This window comes from Megalobrama amblycephala, linkage group LG24 (genome assembly GCF_018812025.1).
Source record: "Megalobrama amblycephala isolate DHTTF-2021 linkage group LG24, ASM1881202v1, whole genome shotgun sequence".
In the NCBI taxonomy this organism is placed as follows: domain Eukaryota; kingdom Metazoa; phylum Chordata; class Actinopteri; order Cypriniformes; family Xenocyprididae; genus Megalobrama; species Megalobrama amblycephala.
The window spans coordinates 9,786,372-9,801,032 of NC_063067.1; the positions used below are offsets into that span (position 1 = coordinate 9,786,372).

General features: G+C 37.6%; 1 protein-coding gene across 2 annotated transcripts; it reads left to right on the forward strand.

Moving 5' to 3' along the window:
• The first annotated feature begins 2,942 nt into the window (after nt 1-2,942).
• znf217 (zinc finger protein 217) lies at nt 2,943-14,263 on the forward strand. Of its 2 annotated transcripts, none has more exons than XM_048177878.1 (6): nt 2,943-3,226; nt 7,322-8,998; nt 9,404-9,526; nt 9,678-11,018; nt 12,262-12,382; nt 12,468-14,263. In XM_048177878.1, the coding sequence occupies exons 2-5, from the start codon at nt 7,687-7,689 to the stop codon at nt 12,369-12,371; spliced, it is 2,886 nt and encodes a 961-aa protein (XP_048033835.1). In that variant the 5' UTR covers nt 2,943-3,226; nt 7,322-7,686; the 3' UTR covers nt 12,372-12,382; nt 12,468-14,263. The 2 variants fall into 2 exon arrangements, with proteins under 2 accessions (XP_048033835.1, XP_048033834.1); XM_048177877.1 differs by having other exon boundaries at nt 2,944-3,213.
• Nucleotides 14,264-14,661: the final 398 nt, after the last annotated feature.

Below are 14,661 nucleotides of genomic sequence, written 5' to 3' on the forward strand. Positions count from 1 at the left end.
AATTCAACCAAATGCAACCAAAACCGTTTTATGCATAAAGTAAAAAAGTATATATATATATATATATATATATATATATATATATATATATATATATATATATATAAACACACACTTTTCAGATGTATATATATATTCTTTATGCAAAAAAGATTAATGCTTAATTTTCATGATAAGTCTATATACCTGCTATTACGCCCCTTCTTACTTATCAAATAATGTATGACAATGTTTCCATAGATGACACCAAAGAGGGTCTGGGCATAAAATAATAAAATAACATGGCATTTAAGTCCTCACACAAGAACAATGTAAAAGCAAAGGGCCTTAGGGAGATTCCCAAGAGCTGCATCTTCCTTTCCATGAGGGTTGGGTGTGGAAATGTGGGGGATGGTGAAGTTGGCACTTCATTCACATGCATAATATCAAACTTAAAGAGCAGAAGAGTTTGACTGGTACAGAAGGACAAGCAGCCTTTCATATTAAATGTACGGAATATATATAGAAGTTGTCATATTGAATTAAGTTAATGTTTTGAAGGTCAGATTTTGGATGAAAGCATTAGAAGGCTATTCCACAAACACATTAAAGTGACTTTTGTAGGTCTCTGTATATGAGTGATTTCAATAACGTTTTCTCAACTGAATGATTGCACAACAGCTCTGTGTCCTTCGCCTGAGGGTGTTTAAAGTACTTCTCACTTCTAAAGAAACGCTACATCCCGAGTTTACGCTCCTATTCCAGTTACAATCAACATGGTTTATGTGTCACAACAAATGCATGTTGTCTTAGTAAGCATTAGGAGAGTCATAATGACTATTAATCTGTGTACCTCATAACAATTTTTAAATAAATACAATAATTTCCTTGAATGATTGATTGTTCTTTGTCATGCACACGTTATACTTGCTTATTTGAATAAAGATTATGCAGAATGGTAGTTTTCTTCTACATAAGCTTGACTAAAGTGATCTGCACTTCTAAATATGCTATATAATTCTGACTTTTAGCCAATAAAGTAACTGTAAACAAACTCTGATGCCTTTACTTTCATGTGTTTTCTTGTGCTAGTCCTCTACCCCTCCCCCACCCTACATAGTGTGTGTGTGTGTGTGTGTGTTGAGGGAAGCAGTGCAGGGGACGTGATAGGTATCTGCTCTCTCAAATAACAGCCAAATTTCCTTCAGTTTCATGCAGTTTCAGAAGAGTAACGATTCAGTGCTTATCTGTGTTTGCGAAAGAAATAATGCATGGAAACCTCGAGGAAGGAGAGAAAGCAACTTTGTGTACCTGGACAGTAATAGTCAAATGCAGGGGGAAAAAGGACACAAGTTTTTAGGATGATGCCACCATGAGGTGTGGCTACATGAACTGGAATAAATACATTTTAGCCCTCATTTAAGTGCATAAGGCTGCAGGATATGAACATTGTGCATAATTTCCAGCCAAGCTGTGAATAGTTAAGCATATTTAATAGTGAGTTTTAGGATAAATAAAATGTTAGCTGTTAAATTTACCTCAGCAAGACAAAGGAGTCAACCATTTTGTTCCAAGAATATATAAAATGTCATTTTCACCACAGAAAACTATTTAACATAATACATATTTTGACTTTTTAGAACAAAAAATGAACATTTAGGCTAAGCCTAAACTAGTATGAAAAGTCTTTTAAGAGAATTTATAAAAAAAATTGCCCATAGCTGAAACTGAAAACACCCATTTACTAATGGGAACTCCAGGTTATTTAAAAAAAAGTTTTGTGGACAAAATGGATTATTAGCAAAACTTATCGTGGTTAAGAGAACTTAAACTAAAAGGTATGTTTTGTAACTTTTTGTTTTATTCTTGTTGTGGGCTAATTACATACGGGTACCAGCTGCACCTCGTGTTTTTTTAAAGTACATTTGTTTACAATGCGTGCGAAAATACTGTTAACTTACTTCTCATTACTACTAACGGAAGCCATCTCCACACATATGTTGTGTAGCCTATAACTCTCATAACTCAGTTCATAATAATAACCCTAAACCACACTTCCACTGTAGCAATCGAGATGAAGAATAGTTGAGAGGGTCATGTGATCAGAGGTGCGCGAGTCGCGACGTTCCACAGAACGCGGTGGGCTGCGTGACCGCGCCTCATCCGATTCAATTTCGTGAACGGTTCCTTAGAACAGTTCATTGAAGCAATTCTGTGATTCTTTTACGTGAGTACGTAATTGCGTCACCACGTGGTTCATAATATCCCAACTTACGTGCTAATGAATGTTGTTTAATACATTTTTTGTTTTAGTTTCATGTGTGCCAGAACAGATTGAATACAATTTTCAATAATATTTAACAACACTAGAATATCTTTTCGTACTAAAATCAACTCCTTTTCGTTGTAAACATGATTCTAGGGATTTTTTTTTTAAACACGTACTTCTTGAATACTGTATTAAGGTTTTAGTCAACGAAAGTGATGCTTTTCTGTTAAGTGAATCAGATGAATTCAGAAAACCGTTGAGATTCACTAACAAACAATAGTTCGTTCACTCGTTTATGGGAATCAAACTATTCTGGTTGTGATTTATATTTGATGCACTTTAAATCAACAGAATCACACTACTATATAATATTATATATATATATATATATATATATATATATATATGTGTGTGTGTGTGTGTGTGTACCATATATATGGTATATGTATGTGTACATGTACTGGTATGTATATGATCTTTATTTCATTTTTTATCTCTATGTCTGTAAAGCGCTTTGAGATGTTACCTTTAAAGGCGCTATATAAAATAAAGTTGTTTATTATTATTATTATTATTACTATTCTCTGGCTGTACGTTTCTGATTCACCGGTTTTGTGAACTGGTTCAAGTGAGTCGTTTAATAGATTCGACTCAAACGAACAGTGCGTTAACGAATCGGACATCCACTGCTACCCACGGGAGCGCGCCCTTCCCCTCTCTCTCTCTTTCTCTCTCTCTCTCTCTCTCTCTCTCTCTCTCTGAACGCAACAGCTGCATAGTGAGTGATTTGCAAACATTGAAAGCAAGGCATTTCGTCCGGCTAACAATTGGCTAACTCAGCTAATCAGATTTCCAGAAAGAAAGAAAGAAAAACAGCTACCAAACTAACATCCCAAAGACGTTATTAGTTACTATAGCGATTGTTGGCACACAATAAGAATACCTGACGAAGTCTGAACATAATGGTAGGTATGGAGGGTGAGTTCCTTATTTTCTATATCACTCATCGTTAGCGTGTCGTTAGCCAAATTTCTGTTATCAGCACGAGTGCAGGTTGATCTATAACTCACCAAAGTTAACGAACTAAAACAAAGGCTTTAGTTGAACACAAACACTCTGTAATGTGAAATGAAACAAGAGGATGATGAAGTTGGTTTCTTTTTTTGTAATGCAGGAACTGCATTAAGGTCTTTTGATGTTCTTCCTTAACTTGAAAGGGGAAAGAATAGACAACAACTTGACAAAAGTTTCAACCATCCCCAAAAACAAAAGTTGTGTTTTGCTATCCGACCTGTTATGCTATTCACATAATAGCTTTTAATGCAGCCATTTCAAAACTATTTATTCTAATAGCTACAAAGAAGGAACTTTTTGTATAAGTCAAACGAGGTTTGATATATTAATGATTTTATGTTATGTTTGACTATCTATTCAGTCTTGTTTGTATTCTTTCTTCCATCAAACTATATATTATAAGTTACTTATAGCTTATACTTGACCGTATAGTAATCTCATTGTTCTGTAGTAAACACATCTTAACTGTAGTTTGGGAGGAGTGTTGTATCACATTCCTAAATGAAAAGAAAAACAGGGCATGCAGGTATATTGTCGAGGTATGTAGTAAAATAACTACTTGCAGTATCTAGAGTTGCTGATCAAGTTAGAATGATCACGTGTCAGGAAATTACAGCCACATTAAAGACACGCTTCCACACACGAGGCATTATTATTTATGTAAGCCATGATTTCGTTCATAAAGCGCGTCGTTAACATAGTTTCTATTATGTTTTTGAAAAAAAGATATTTTTAAACTTTGCATTATGACGTCAGTAACCGTTGTTTTAATAGGCAGCCATCGCCATATCTCCTCCCTAGTCTCACACATTTGTTCTCGACGACACACGTAGGTGAATTTGTGTGTATATCTATATCTATATCTATATATACATAAATACATGCACACACACATATATGATGTTATATCATCTGCTATATATATATATATATATATATATATATATATATATATATATATATATATATATATATACATACATACACACACATATATATGATGTTATATCATCTGCTATATATATATATATATATATATATATATATATATATATATATATATATATATATATATATATATATATATATATATATATATATATATATATATATATATATATATATATACATACACACATTGCATATATATGAGCGCAGATGATATAACATCATATAATATAGACATATTTTATTTACTTTATTAATAATTGTTTTTGGTTGACATAAGAATTACAGTTATGAGATAATTGCTGAGCAACCGCTTTTTTTTTCTTCTTTTTTTAATTTTTTTTTATTTTAAAGAAAAACAGTTTGTGAGTCTTTTAATAAAGTATAATAACCTGTTTTTCACTTATTTGCATGAACCAGCTGCGCCATATATTGTTCTCTAAGACAAATGCAGTAAGTGTAACTGACACTGTGTCTTTTTAAGAACTCTTATTGATACATTTGGATGGTTTTGGGGCCAACAAACTCGCTATTCTTGCGAACAGGTTGCATGGCAAAGCCCAAACAAAAGAGTAAGACAAACACCAGCTGGTCCCTAGCTGTTTCTTCAGCATGTCAACTAACCGTGTTTTAGTCTATTATAATGACGCAAGTATAGGTGGAGCCATTAACATTTTAATTATTGTGAATTGGTTTGGTTTTCTAGATAACTTTTGTGCATTTAGAAGTAAATGTCTTTGCTCAAGATTGGTTTGTGATTACTATCAGAAGGATTTTGAGAAGCAAACAGTGTTGTTTGTTGAAATTAGCATGGCGAGGTTTGCCCTTAGAGTATGTCTGCAGAGTGTAAAAGCATTCACAGATTGTTTTCTTTCTTTTTCACTTGCTTTTTTTTTAACAGTGGTTATTCGGTAGATAACTGAAGTGTTGAAGCTTCCTTTTCAGCCTTCTCTTTTTTTTCATCTTCAGCCTCTGTTTCTCTTTTTCAGTGCCTAACATTAGCAAAGCCTATTTTTGGTATTGCACAGGGTTTCCCTAAAAGTGATTTGGACTAGTAGTGTGGATGTTGGGATGTAGAGATTATTGACATTTGAATTGAATAGTTTTATTTTTTAATGTTTCATATTTAAGGTATTGCTTTTATTGTAAAATAGGCCTAAGTACTTTTGTGTGCACAGTTTGGCAAGTTGCCTGAAACTGTATTTAGGCTTGAAAAAGGGTGTTGCATATTCATTTTGGGTGTTATTTAATATCCTAAGAGAAAGATTAATTTGATTGCCTGTATTTATTGGCTTGTTTCAGCATGGAAGGTAGGCTAAAAGGTTGCAGAACAATGCTGTGACTCCACCTAAGGCCTCATGAGCGAGGTTTCGCAGATATTGTGAAGGACACCGCTGTAGATAGGCATACAACTCTGGCTTCCTGTTGCTTCACAGTAATTCATCTAAATAATTTCATCACCTTTTTCCCTGAAAAAACTTTCTAAAGATTTGAAATTGGGTTTTTCCTTCAAGTTGTGTAAATGCACCAATACAGAACACAGCGAATGTCGGATCTGTGAGTTTGCAATTTATTAGGTCTCACACAATGGTTTTCTTTGTTTTTTACGTATACATATCTACTGAAATTATACATTCAGTAGCACTAGATGCAACATACCTTCACTGTTCCTTTATGAAAAACATGTTGGAATGGAATTCCATAATAATGAATTATGTATTTTATGATCAATTATCAACTTTCTCGATATTAATTTAATCTTGTTTATATAGTAATATAAAAAAATATATTAAATCTTGCTCCAAAATTTTGAACATTTATATGTTAAAGCCATCATAGGTGTCTATTGTCTTAAAAGATTGTGCATGAATCATAGAAAAAAAAATGTAGTGTTTTTTGTTTTTTTTACTGTGAGTCATAGAAAAATATGGTAGTTAATTTAAAGTTTTCCCCAAAGTTATACTGTACAAAGCCTGATTTTTAGACCGGGAAGTACTTATTTAGTTGATTTGAACAGTTGTTTCCATTTAGTCCTTTTAATTTATGTAAATAAGACAAATTACATCAAAGAACTTGAAGGTGAAATGCCAGTCGTTGACATTCAAGTTCTAAAATGGCTTCTCATTTTAAGCTGTCCTACGGTGTTGTTTGGTATACTCGGCTCCATCTAAAATTATTTAAACAGCATTTTTATAATATATTTTTTATAATGTATTATTATTGTGCATGCAGTTTTTATGTTTTCTTATCAATTAACATTACTTAATATTTGTACATAAAAAAAAAAAATGATTTGTCACACTTCTGGACCACTGAAGTTGATTAAAAATGTTGAAAAACAAAATAAATGGAGACTACTTGTAGCATATAAAACAAAAGTTATAGCATCCCTAATACAAACATATTTTTAACCTAAAATCTTGATAAAACATGTCTATCCTTTTAATTTACATTGGGAATGGTGCAGCGACAGTCCCACTGGAGTAACTTAGTTAGCACTAAGGACTTTTCTCAAGGGCACAATTATTATAGACTAACTCTGTACCCTCAACAACCCCCTAGCTGCTGGTTCATTCCCAATTCAGATACTTTGGGGTCAAAGCTACAACCTTTGGCTGTTTGCCCAGATCTTTACCCCACTAGCTTACTATTGCATTTTGCTCAGTATATGTTTCCTTAAATAATGAAACCGTATTTAAATATATTCTAAAGTAAAATAATCCTCTCATTTTGCTGTAACAACATAATGTTGAATGTATGTTTTGAGCAATGAGTTTAAATTATCACTTGCTTAGTATTTGTTCCACTTTGACAAATTGCAATGTGCTTAAACTTTTCTTTGGTCTCTAGTTTACTTACTAAACATCAATCCTAGGACCCTATGGGGTTGCTAATCTTTTTAACTATCAATGTTACATCATGTTCCATCTTGAGTAACAGAACAAACCCCCCCCCCAATTAATTTAATCATTTGTATTTGTAAGTGCAGTCCTGAGTTGATTGCATTCCACCGAAGTGGCCACACCTGACTTTCTTTTTCTTTCATTTCAGGTTTTGCCTGTCAGGACAATTCCTCTGTGTGAATCACAAGAAATCAACTGATCGAGTTTATGCCCCATTACCTGGCAGTGACTGGCAAGCCCCGACTGCTTTTCTTGTATAGGATGGATCATAGGGGTTTACAGAAACTTTTAGCATAATGCTGTTCTGAAATTCAAATTCAAAAATTTCAAAAGTACCATGGAAGTGTTAAGAGTGTTTGGTATTTTATTTCATGCATGATGTCCTTCATGAGTATTTCAGAAGAATGACTCATCTTTTGCATGTCTTGTAACATTCAACATATTGTTTCATACAAGATTTTAACTAAAACTAAATAAGAAAAACGAAAAATACCCACGTAAATTCCTGCTGACATGCCTACCCACCCATTGATCCCATATGTGGAAAGTCCTGATGGACTAGGTCATGACATCCTTAGCCACAGCAGTGCAAGCATGCCTGGTACTGGGTCTAGTATGACACCCCATGCCAGCTTGGTGGAAAAATCTGACACGCTGGCTGAAAGCAGCCTACCTCTAGACTGCATGTTTTGTGAAGAGACTTTCCTGCATCAGGAAGACCTGGGACCACACCTTCTATCCCAGCATCCCACAACATTCCATGCGCCTGCAGTGTTGCGCGTTGAAGCGGAATTCTTAACTCCCAGTGACCGGGCCCGTTCTAAGACCTGCCCAGCTGTGGAAAAGAATGAGGAGCTCTGTTGCGTTGTGTGCGGCCAGGCTGTCGCCGATGCGACAGAGTTGGAAACGCACATGAGGAAACACAAGGACTCTTTCACATACTGCTGCGGTCTCTGTGGACGTCGTTTCAAAGAACCGTGGTTCCTAAAGAACCACATGAGAACCCATGGTGGAAAAGCAGGGTCTAAAAACAAAAACCAGGACCTGGAGATCCCAACTACCGTCAATGATGTCATCCAAGACCAACCCCCATCACCTGTGGTCACACCGTACAAAATGTGCATGATATGTGGCTTCTTTTTCCTCAACAAGGAAGTTCTGGCTGAGCACAGCAAAGTCCACAATCGGGAACTGGAAGTGGATGAGAACGTCTCCCCTGAGAGCCAACCTGCTGAGGAGGTTCCTGTATCTCAGAAGTCGTTTTTGCAGACCTTACAGTTGCATCCTTCTGGCGCACGAGAAGCTGAACAAAATCACCCATCTGGACGCTGGATATCACAACTTGATCCTTTCAACACCTACCAGGCCTGGCAATTGGCCACCAGGGGCAAGATCGCAGCAGGTCCCAACTTGGCCAAGGAGCTCAACGCGGACTCCAACTCTGAGAACGAGGACTCTGGTTCTGAAAAAGAGGAACTGGGGGCCATCTGGGCTTCTGGTGGTGCAGATAAACCTGCCAGGCGAGGCCTAAGAAGTGAACTCAAGCCTACTGAGACCCCTTCCCCGTCACCTGAGCAAAAGGGTCTGATTCGTAAAGACAAGCCAACAAACTGTGAAGAGTGTGGCAAGATCTTCAGGACGTACCATCAGTTGGTCCTTCATTCTAGAATCCACAAGGGCAGAGGGGGAGCAGAAAGCCCAACCACACCTGTAGACGGGAGGGCCCAAAGTGTAGGCTCGTGTAGTAGTTCATCTCTTGACCGAGCAGAGGAGTACTCCGAGGATGGCTCCGAAGAGGGAGTGCCAGTTGACGCCTTTAATCCAGGTATTATTACCCAAGTGTTTGGTATTGCATTCACATTTATTATTTTTTTAATTGCTTGGTAAAAACAACAAACTGTCATTTGTCACCTGTTGGTCCACAGAGAGCTCATAATTGGCATCATCTTGTTGAATTATGTACACCATAATTACCAAAGAAATGTGCACTCTTTACTACAGACGAAGCTACTTCTGTCTCAAGGGTTCACACTTCACACAGACCTATTTTTGTACTAGCGAAGAACTTAGAGCTCCCTCTGCTGGTCAAGAGAACTTGAATCTTGCATACTTGAGGGCATTCTGTAGTATGTCTCATATGCAGCTTGCAGTTTTACATTTCTGTTATAGGACACCATGTTGTACCATTCAAGCAATATATGTTTTGCATATGTCTCTCTTTGTCCTACAGATAAAAGTGAGGATGGATCGGGTAAAATGAAGCTCAAAATTCTTGCTCCAAGAAAATGCAGTTACTGTGGCAAGACTTTCCGCTCAAATTATTACCTCAATATTCATCTCAGGACACATACTGGTGAGTAGTTGGTTGTATTGCTTTTTCACAACTTATGTCTCATTTGGCTTCTGTTTGCTTGTATTTCAGGATGAAGGTAGTTTTTCTTTTAATACAGATTGTTTATTTGACATGGTTTATTTAAATATTGATGTCTCTTTTCATTTCACAGGCGAAAAACCTTATAAATGTGAATATTGTGACTATGCCGCAGCACAAAAAACGTCTTTGAGGTACCATTTAGACAGACGTCACAAGGACAAACCTTTCACGGAAATCCCGAACATTCCTGCAACATCGTCTGCTAGAAATATCATCAAGGCCATTGAACCTCCCAAGAATGAAGATAACAAACAAACCTTAAAACCAGCCAAGCAATGGCTTGCTCCTAAACCTCTCCCTGCCAGTGTTAAACATGAAACAGGCATGAGCCAGGCCGTTATTACCAGCACAAGTCCTTTCATTCAAGTAAAGCAAGAGTATGTAAGTTCTCCTGTCGCAGCTCCTTACACCCCTGCGAGTGAGGTCAACAAAAAATACCCATTACCAGTAAACCTGAAGTTGGAGGAGAAAGAGGCTTCTGAGGCACCATTGAATCTGTCTCTCAAAGTGTCTCTTTCTGTATCTGCTACCTCAGTACCCAGAAACCTGTTACTGACCAACACGTGTACCTCTTGCTCCTATGAAACCCTTTACCCTGAGGTTCTTCTTATGCATAAAAAGCTCATCCACAAGGAGAAGTTGGATGTCAAGAAGAACGGATACAGGGGACCTCAGAAACAGAAACGGTACACTGGTTGCCCCCCGGCTCTTGAGGGCAAAGACGTCACTCCTTTGCCCAACATCAACAGGAAGCATCCCCGTCGGACCAAATCCCCACTCCGGCAGCCGGAAAAACCTGGGGAGAGGGTTCCGAAACATCAACAAATGTCTAAGATTTCTCCTGCAAAAGAGCGCTGGAGAGAACAGCATCAAGAGGGTCAGCGGGGCAGGGAATCGGATGCAACTAGCTCGCTATCTCGAATCTCAGAGCAGGAATCTAGCAGAAAATTAAATGTGCCAATTGTAAACGATCGAGAGTTGTCCAAGAAGAGGCCTGGCCTGGATCATGAGATGAGTCAGAGGGCAAGCATGGGCAAAAATGGAATGGTATGGGCCACAGATCCAGGTAGACTTTGCCTTTCAGATCGTTTCCGAAACTTGACGCAAATGGATGTCGGCGAACCCTCCAGCAAGAGACAGAAGTCCTTTGAGCCTATTCATACTGCATCTGGACGGCTTGGAGAGGATTTCAACCGGCTCATGCCCTCCGGCAGAAATGCAAAAACCTCATTGCAGGCGAACTCGTCCTTGGCTTCAGTTAAGGTGACTCCCACGCAGTCTCCCAACAGCATGCAGGCTGACTGGAATGTCATCAACCTGCTCCGCTCTTACACGCCCAACAACATGGCCTCGCTCTATCACCCCGCTGCTGCAGGTTCCAGCCACACTGTCATGGCCTCACCTGTCCCTGGTAAGTATTTACAACATGATTTTCAGGAAATGCTCATTAGGTAATGCAATAGATCTGTTTATACTTAAGAAATGATAGCAAACATTAAATAAAAAAGAATTCAGCAACAGCTTTTCCAGACTTTAAGATAAGAGTCAAGGTGGAGTATTGGCATAAATAGGTGAATCTCACAAAAAAAAAAAAAAAATGACGATGCCAGCATTTCCCCCTAGCATTTTGAGCGCTGTTTTAAACACCTCTGATTGGCCGTTGTGTTCACGCACTCAACAGATATGTCTTGAAAGGTATCCCTAATATATCCGCTAGGGCTGGAACAATAAATCGATGCATCGCGATTCGAGAAATGATTCTGGATCAATTCTGAGATTTTCTGAATACATTCCGTTTCTTGAATTGATTCTGAGCTTAATTTTTAACAGCAGATGGCACTGCGTGCTTTAGAAACAGCCATTTTCTGCTTGCTTCCAATTCTTTACACACACCACTTGAAAATAGTCATTCATAAAGTTCGAAAAGGTTGAAGCTCATTGCAAACACCCTTGTAATTAGCTGTTTACATGACTCTCGCTTCATAAAAGCATTCTGAGTTGCAAGTACATTTAACCACTTACATGGACTCAGACTCAGCTGAGTGGACGAGCGCTCTTCAGCACTCTTCTTTGTGAGCATTTAAGCGTGCAGTTAAAAACTAGCCTATAGCGCCATCTGCTGTTAAAACTAATCGCGATGCATCGATTTATTGCCTCAGCCCCTCTTCTGAAAGACACGGTGAAGAGTGTCAAAGATGTTTATTTACAACATGTTTTTGAAGCGTTGATCATTGTAGCCAATCACAGGCAATCAGAGGTGTTTAAGAATCCGCTCAACAGCGTTTAAAATGCTAGGGGGAAATGCTGGTATCATCACATTTTTCACTTGGTTCCAAAGTCGGTACTTTTGAAAACCCTTTTTCTATATATATATATATATAGAGAGAGAGATATTTTTTTTTTTTTCCCCACATCAAGGTATTGAGAAGTGGCAGCTTAATTATCATAAATAGTGTCACAGTGTTAGTTTCAGTGTTAGTTATAGACTAATTCAATAGATTTCAAGCCTCTGAGAAAGTGCAGGCAGTACCCTTCAAGAACTATTTAAATTTTAAAGACTTCACCATGGCCTCTTAAATGGCCTTGGCAGTTGTTTAGTCAGGACGTGGTCTGGGATTATGACTGAACACTACCCCATATGCTCCTCTCTTTAGGGAGTAGGTCCTTGATCTTCCCTCATTACTCCACTAGTATGACTCAGAGGAGAATCCAAACCAGCCCTCTGAGTAATGAACGCTGTGGACCTTCAGATAAGAGCTCTTAGAACTATCCAGGGTAAATGTCTTCGGCAGACCTTGCTCCCATTTCACAGGTATTGTGTCGTGGTCCATGTAGCTAATCGCATTGTCTCTCCTCACAGCTTTGAAATATGCAGAGAAAACCGTGATGCTGTCGCCACCGGTGGGGTCCACGGCTGGGAGGAAAGTTTAAGTGATTTGATGTTGCTCAAAATGTTCTTCAGACACTACCGCTGAAAGGTTTGATGTGCTGGAAGGATGTACTGTACAGGCCGCAAGCTCTGCAATAGCCTTGGCTGGAAGACAGAATGAACTTGGACTGCAGCCTTGAACAGTGTTGTTTTGATTCAATTTGCATTCCATTATGGCAATAGATTCATCTGCGGTGCACTTAACACAAAACCGAACGTCAGACGCACAGACGTGCATGACGGTTGACTTGTGAATCTGTTGTGGGTCGGTGGTTTACGATGGCCTAAATACTAATCAAACTGCAAGCCCAGCAAGTGCCTCCATTACTTTTTATTAAAAGCATAAATGCTTTATCTACGAGTGGACCGCACTGACCAAATAAACAAGGGGCGCTGTGTTTTTTTTTTGTTGTTTTTTTGTTTTTTTGCTTTTCTCTAATCGTGCAAGATTGTCTACATTGTTAATGTTTAACATCTCTTTTACACTTTACAGGTCAACTTTATGCTATGCAGAGAACGGGAAATCTATCATTTTCCAAAGTTTGAAATGTTTTCATTTGTACAAATCGAGCTGCTGTGTTACTGTCTCAGATCCGAGACTTCTGAAGCAATGGTGACGTACTGTGTACTGTTGTGTAGGTACATTTAAAAGAAAAAAAAAAAAATGCAGGGACTGCATGGAACCTCTTTCACTGTGACAAAACATTCAATGGGATCCTCAGGATTGATGAGAAACATAACTGTGATATTGTGCTGCCACTGCTGAGCAGTTCTGCCAAATGTGTGGTGAGCATTTTTGTCTTTTGTCATTGTGTTTTTTTTTTTTTTTTGGTGATGTTACATTTTTATACACCAGAATGTTTTTATGTTGGCTTTTTTTTTTTTTTTTTATAAACCTAATAATCAAGTGTATTTATTTTCAGGCAAGCGTGTTGGTTTATTAGGTTGTCATTGCGTGTATGTGGAATGGTGGCTAAAGCACGTCATGGTTTCTGTTACTGTCTGCGTTCAGTATACTAACTCTTTCTCCCTGAAGATGTTTGGCCACCGAAGAGTTAACTTATTTTGTAATATTTTAGGGGCTTTCATGAGCTGAAGCAACTGCATTGTATTTCCTTGATAATAAACTTGAAGCGTTTTATTTTCTTTTTCTTTTGCTTCACTCCACAATGAGGAATTGCCCCTTATTTAGTTCTTTTTGTGAGTCATAGATCAGTTAGGCTGAGTGATGGCTGTCATCACACAGTGTTGATAATGAATTTTGATTAGAGTCAAAAACCAGCGCAGCCTATTACGCAGGTTCGATCTTTTTCTGGTTTTTGTCCTCGCTCCCGCTCAGCATTTCGACTCCTTCCAACACACTGAATTGGGTTTGTGTAGGTAGTTTGGTTCAGGATGTAGTGACAGCCATGTGTAAATTTGTTTGTAGTTGTGCTAATTTTTTTCTTTAGGGTGTACTTGTTCCCATTTTTATTTTTTCTTCTTTCTTTTGCACTTTCACTAATTTTTCTCTTTAGAGTTGTGGTAAGGTTGTCACAGGCGTGCAAAAATAACCAATAACTCCCTGTCTTGTCCATTGTTTCATGAATGATGCTGTTATTTTTGGTCTCTAACAGAATGTGTAATTTGGATTTCCAATCTTGTAACCCACCTTGTTATAAAGCCAGGTGTATTCCAGGGCTGACGCCCTTTCTAGAGGCAGAATAAAGCAGTTGTGAAAACTGTAAGAAATGTCAAATTGTCCATTTAATTTTCATCTGAGGAATCTTAAGGTGAGTGATATCTTGATTGTGGATGTTTTTTGTATATATTTAAACTTATAATACTATATTATATGCTTAAAATTTTGAGTCATGATTTGATGTACTGTACTTTTATTTGCAGGCCAAGTAGTCTAGACAAACTTGTCTAGACAAGCTAGTGAATTTGTGTAGTTAGCCCTTTTATGAAGTTCAAATGAAGATTCTTATGTTCATCTAGTCATGTGTAGTTTGTGAAGATAATCTTACAAATAATTTATAAAAATAATTTAAAAAAAAAGTTTAGTAAATATTTAGGTCCTATTTCACTAAAAGAAAGTGTCTGTCTGTATCTGTATTGTTCTTATCGTTCTGTTTGTCTGTCT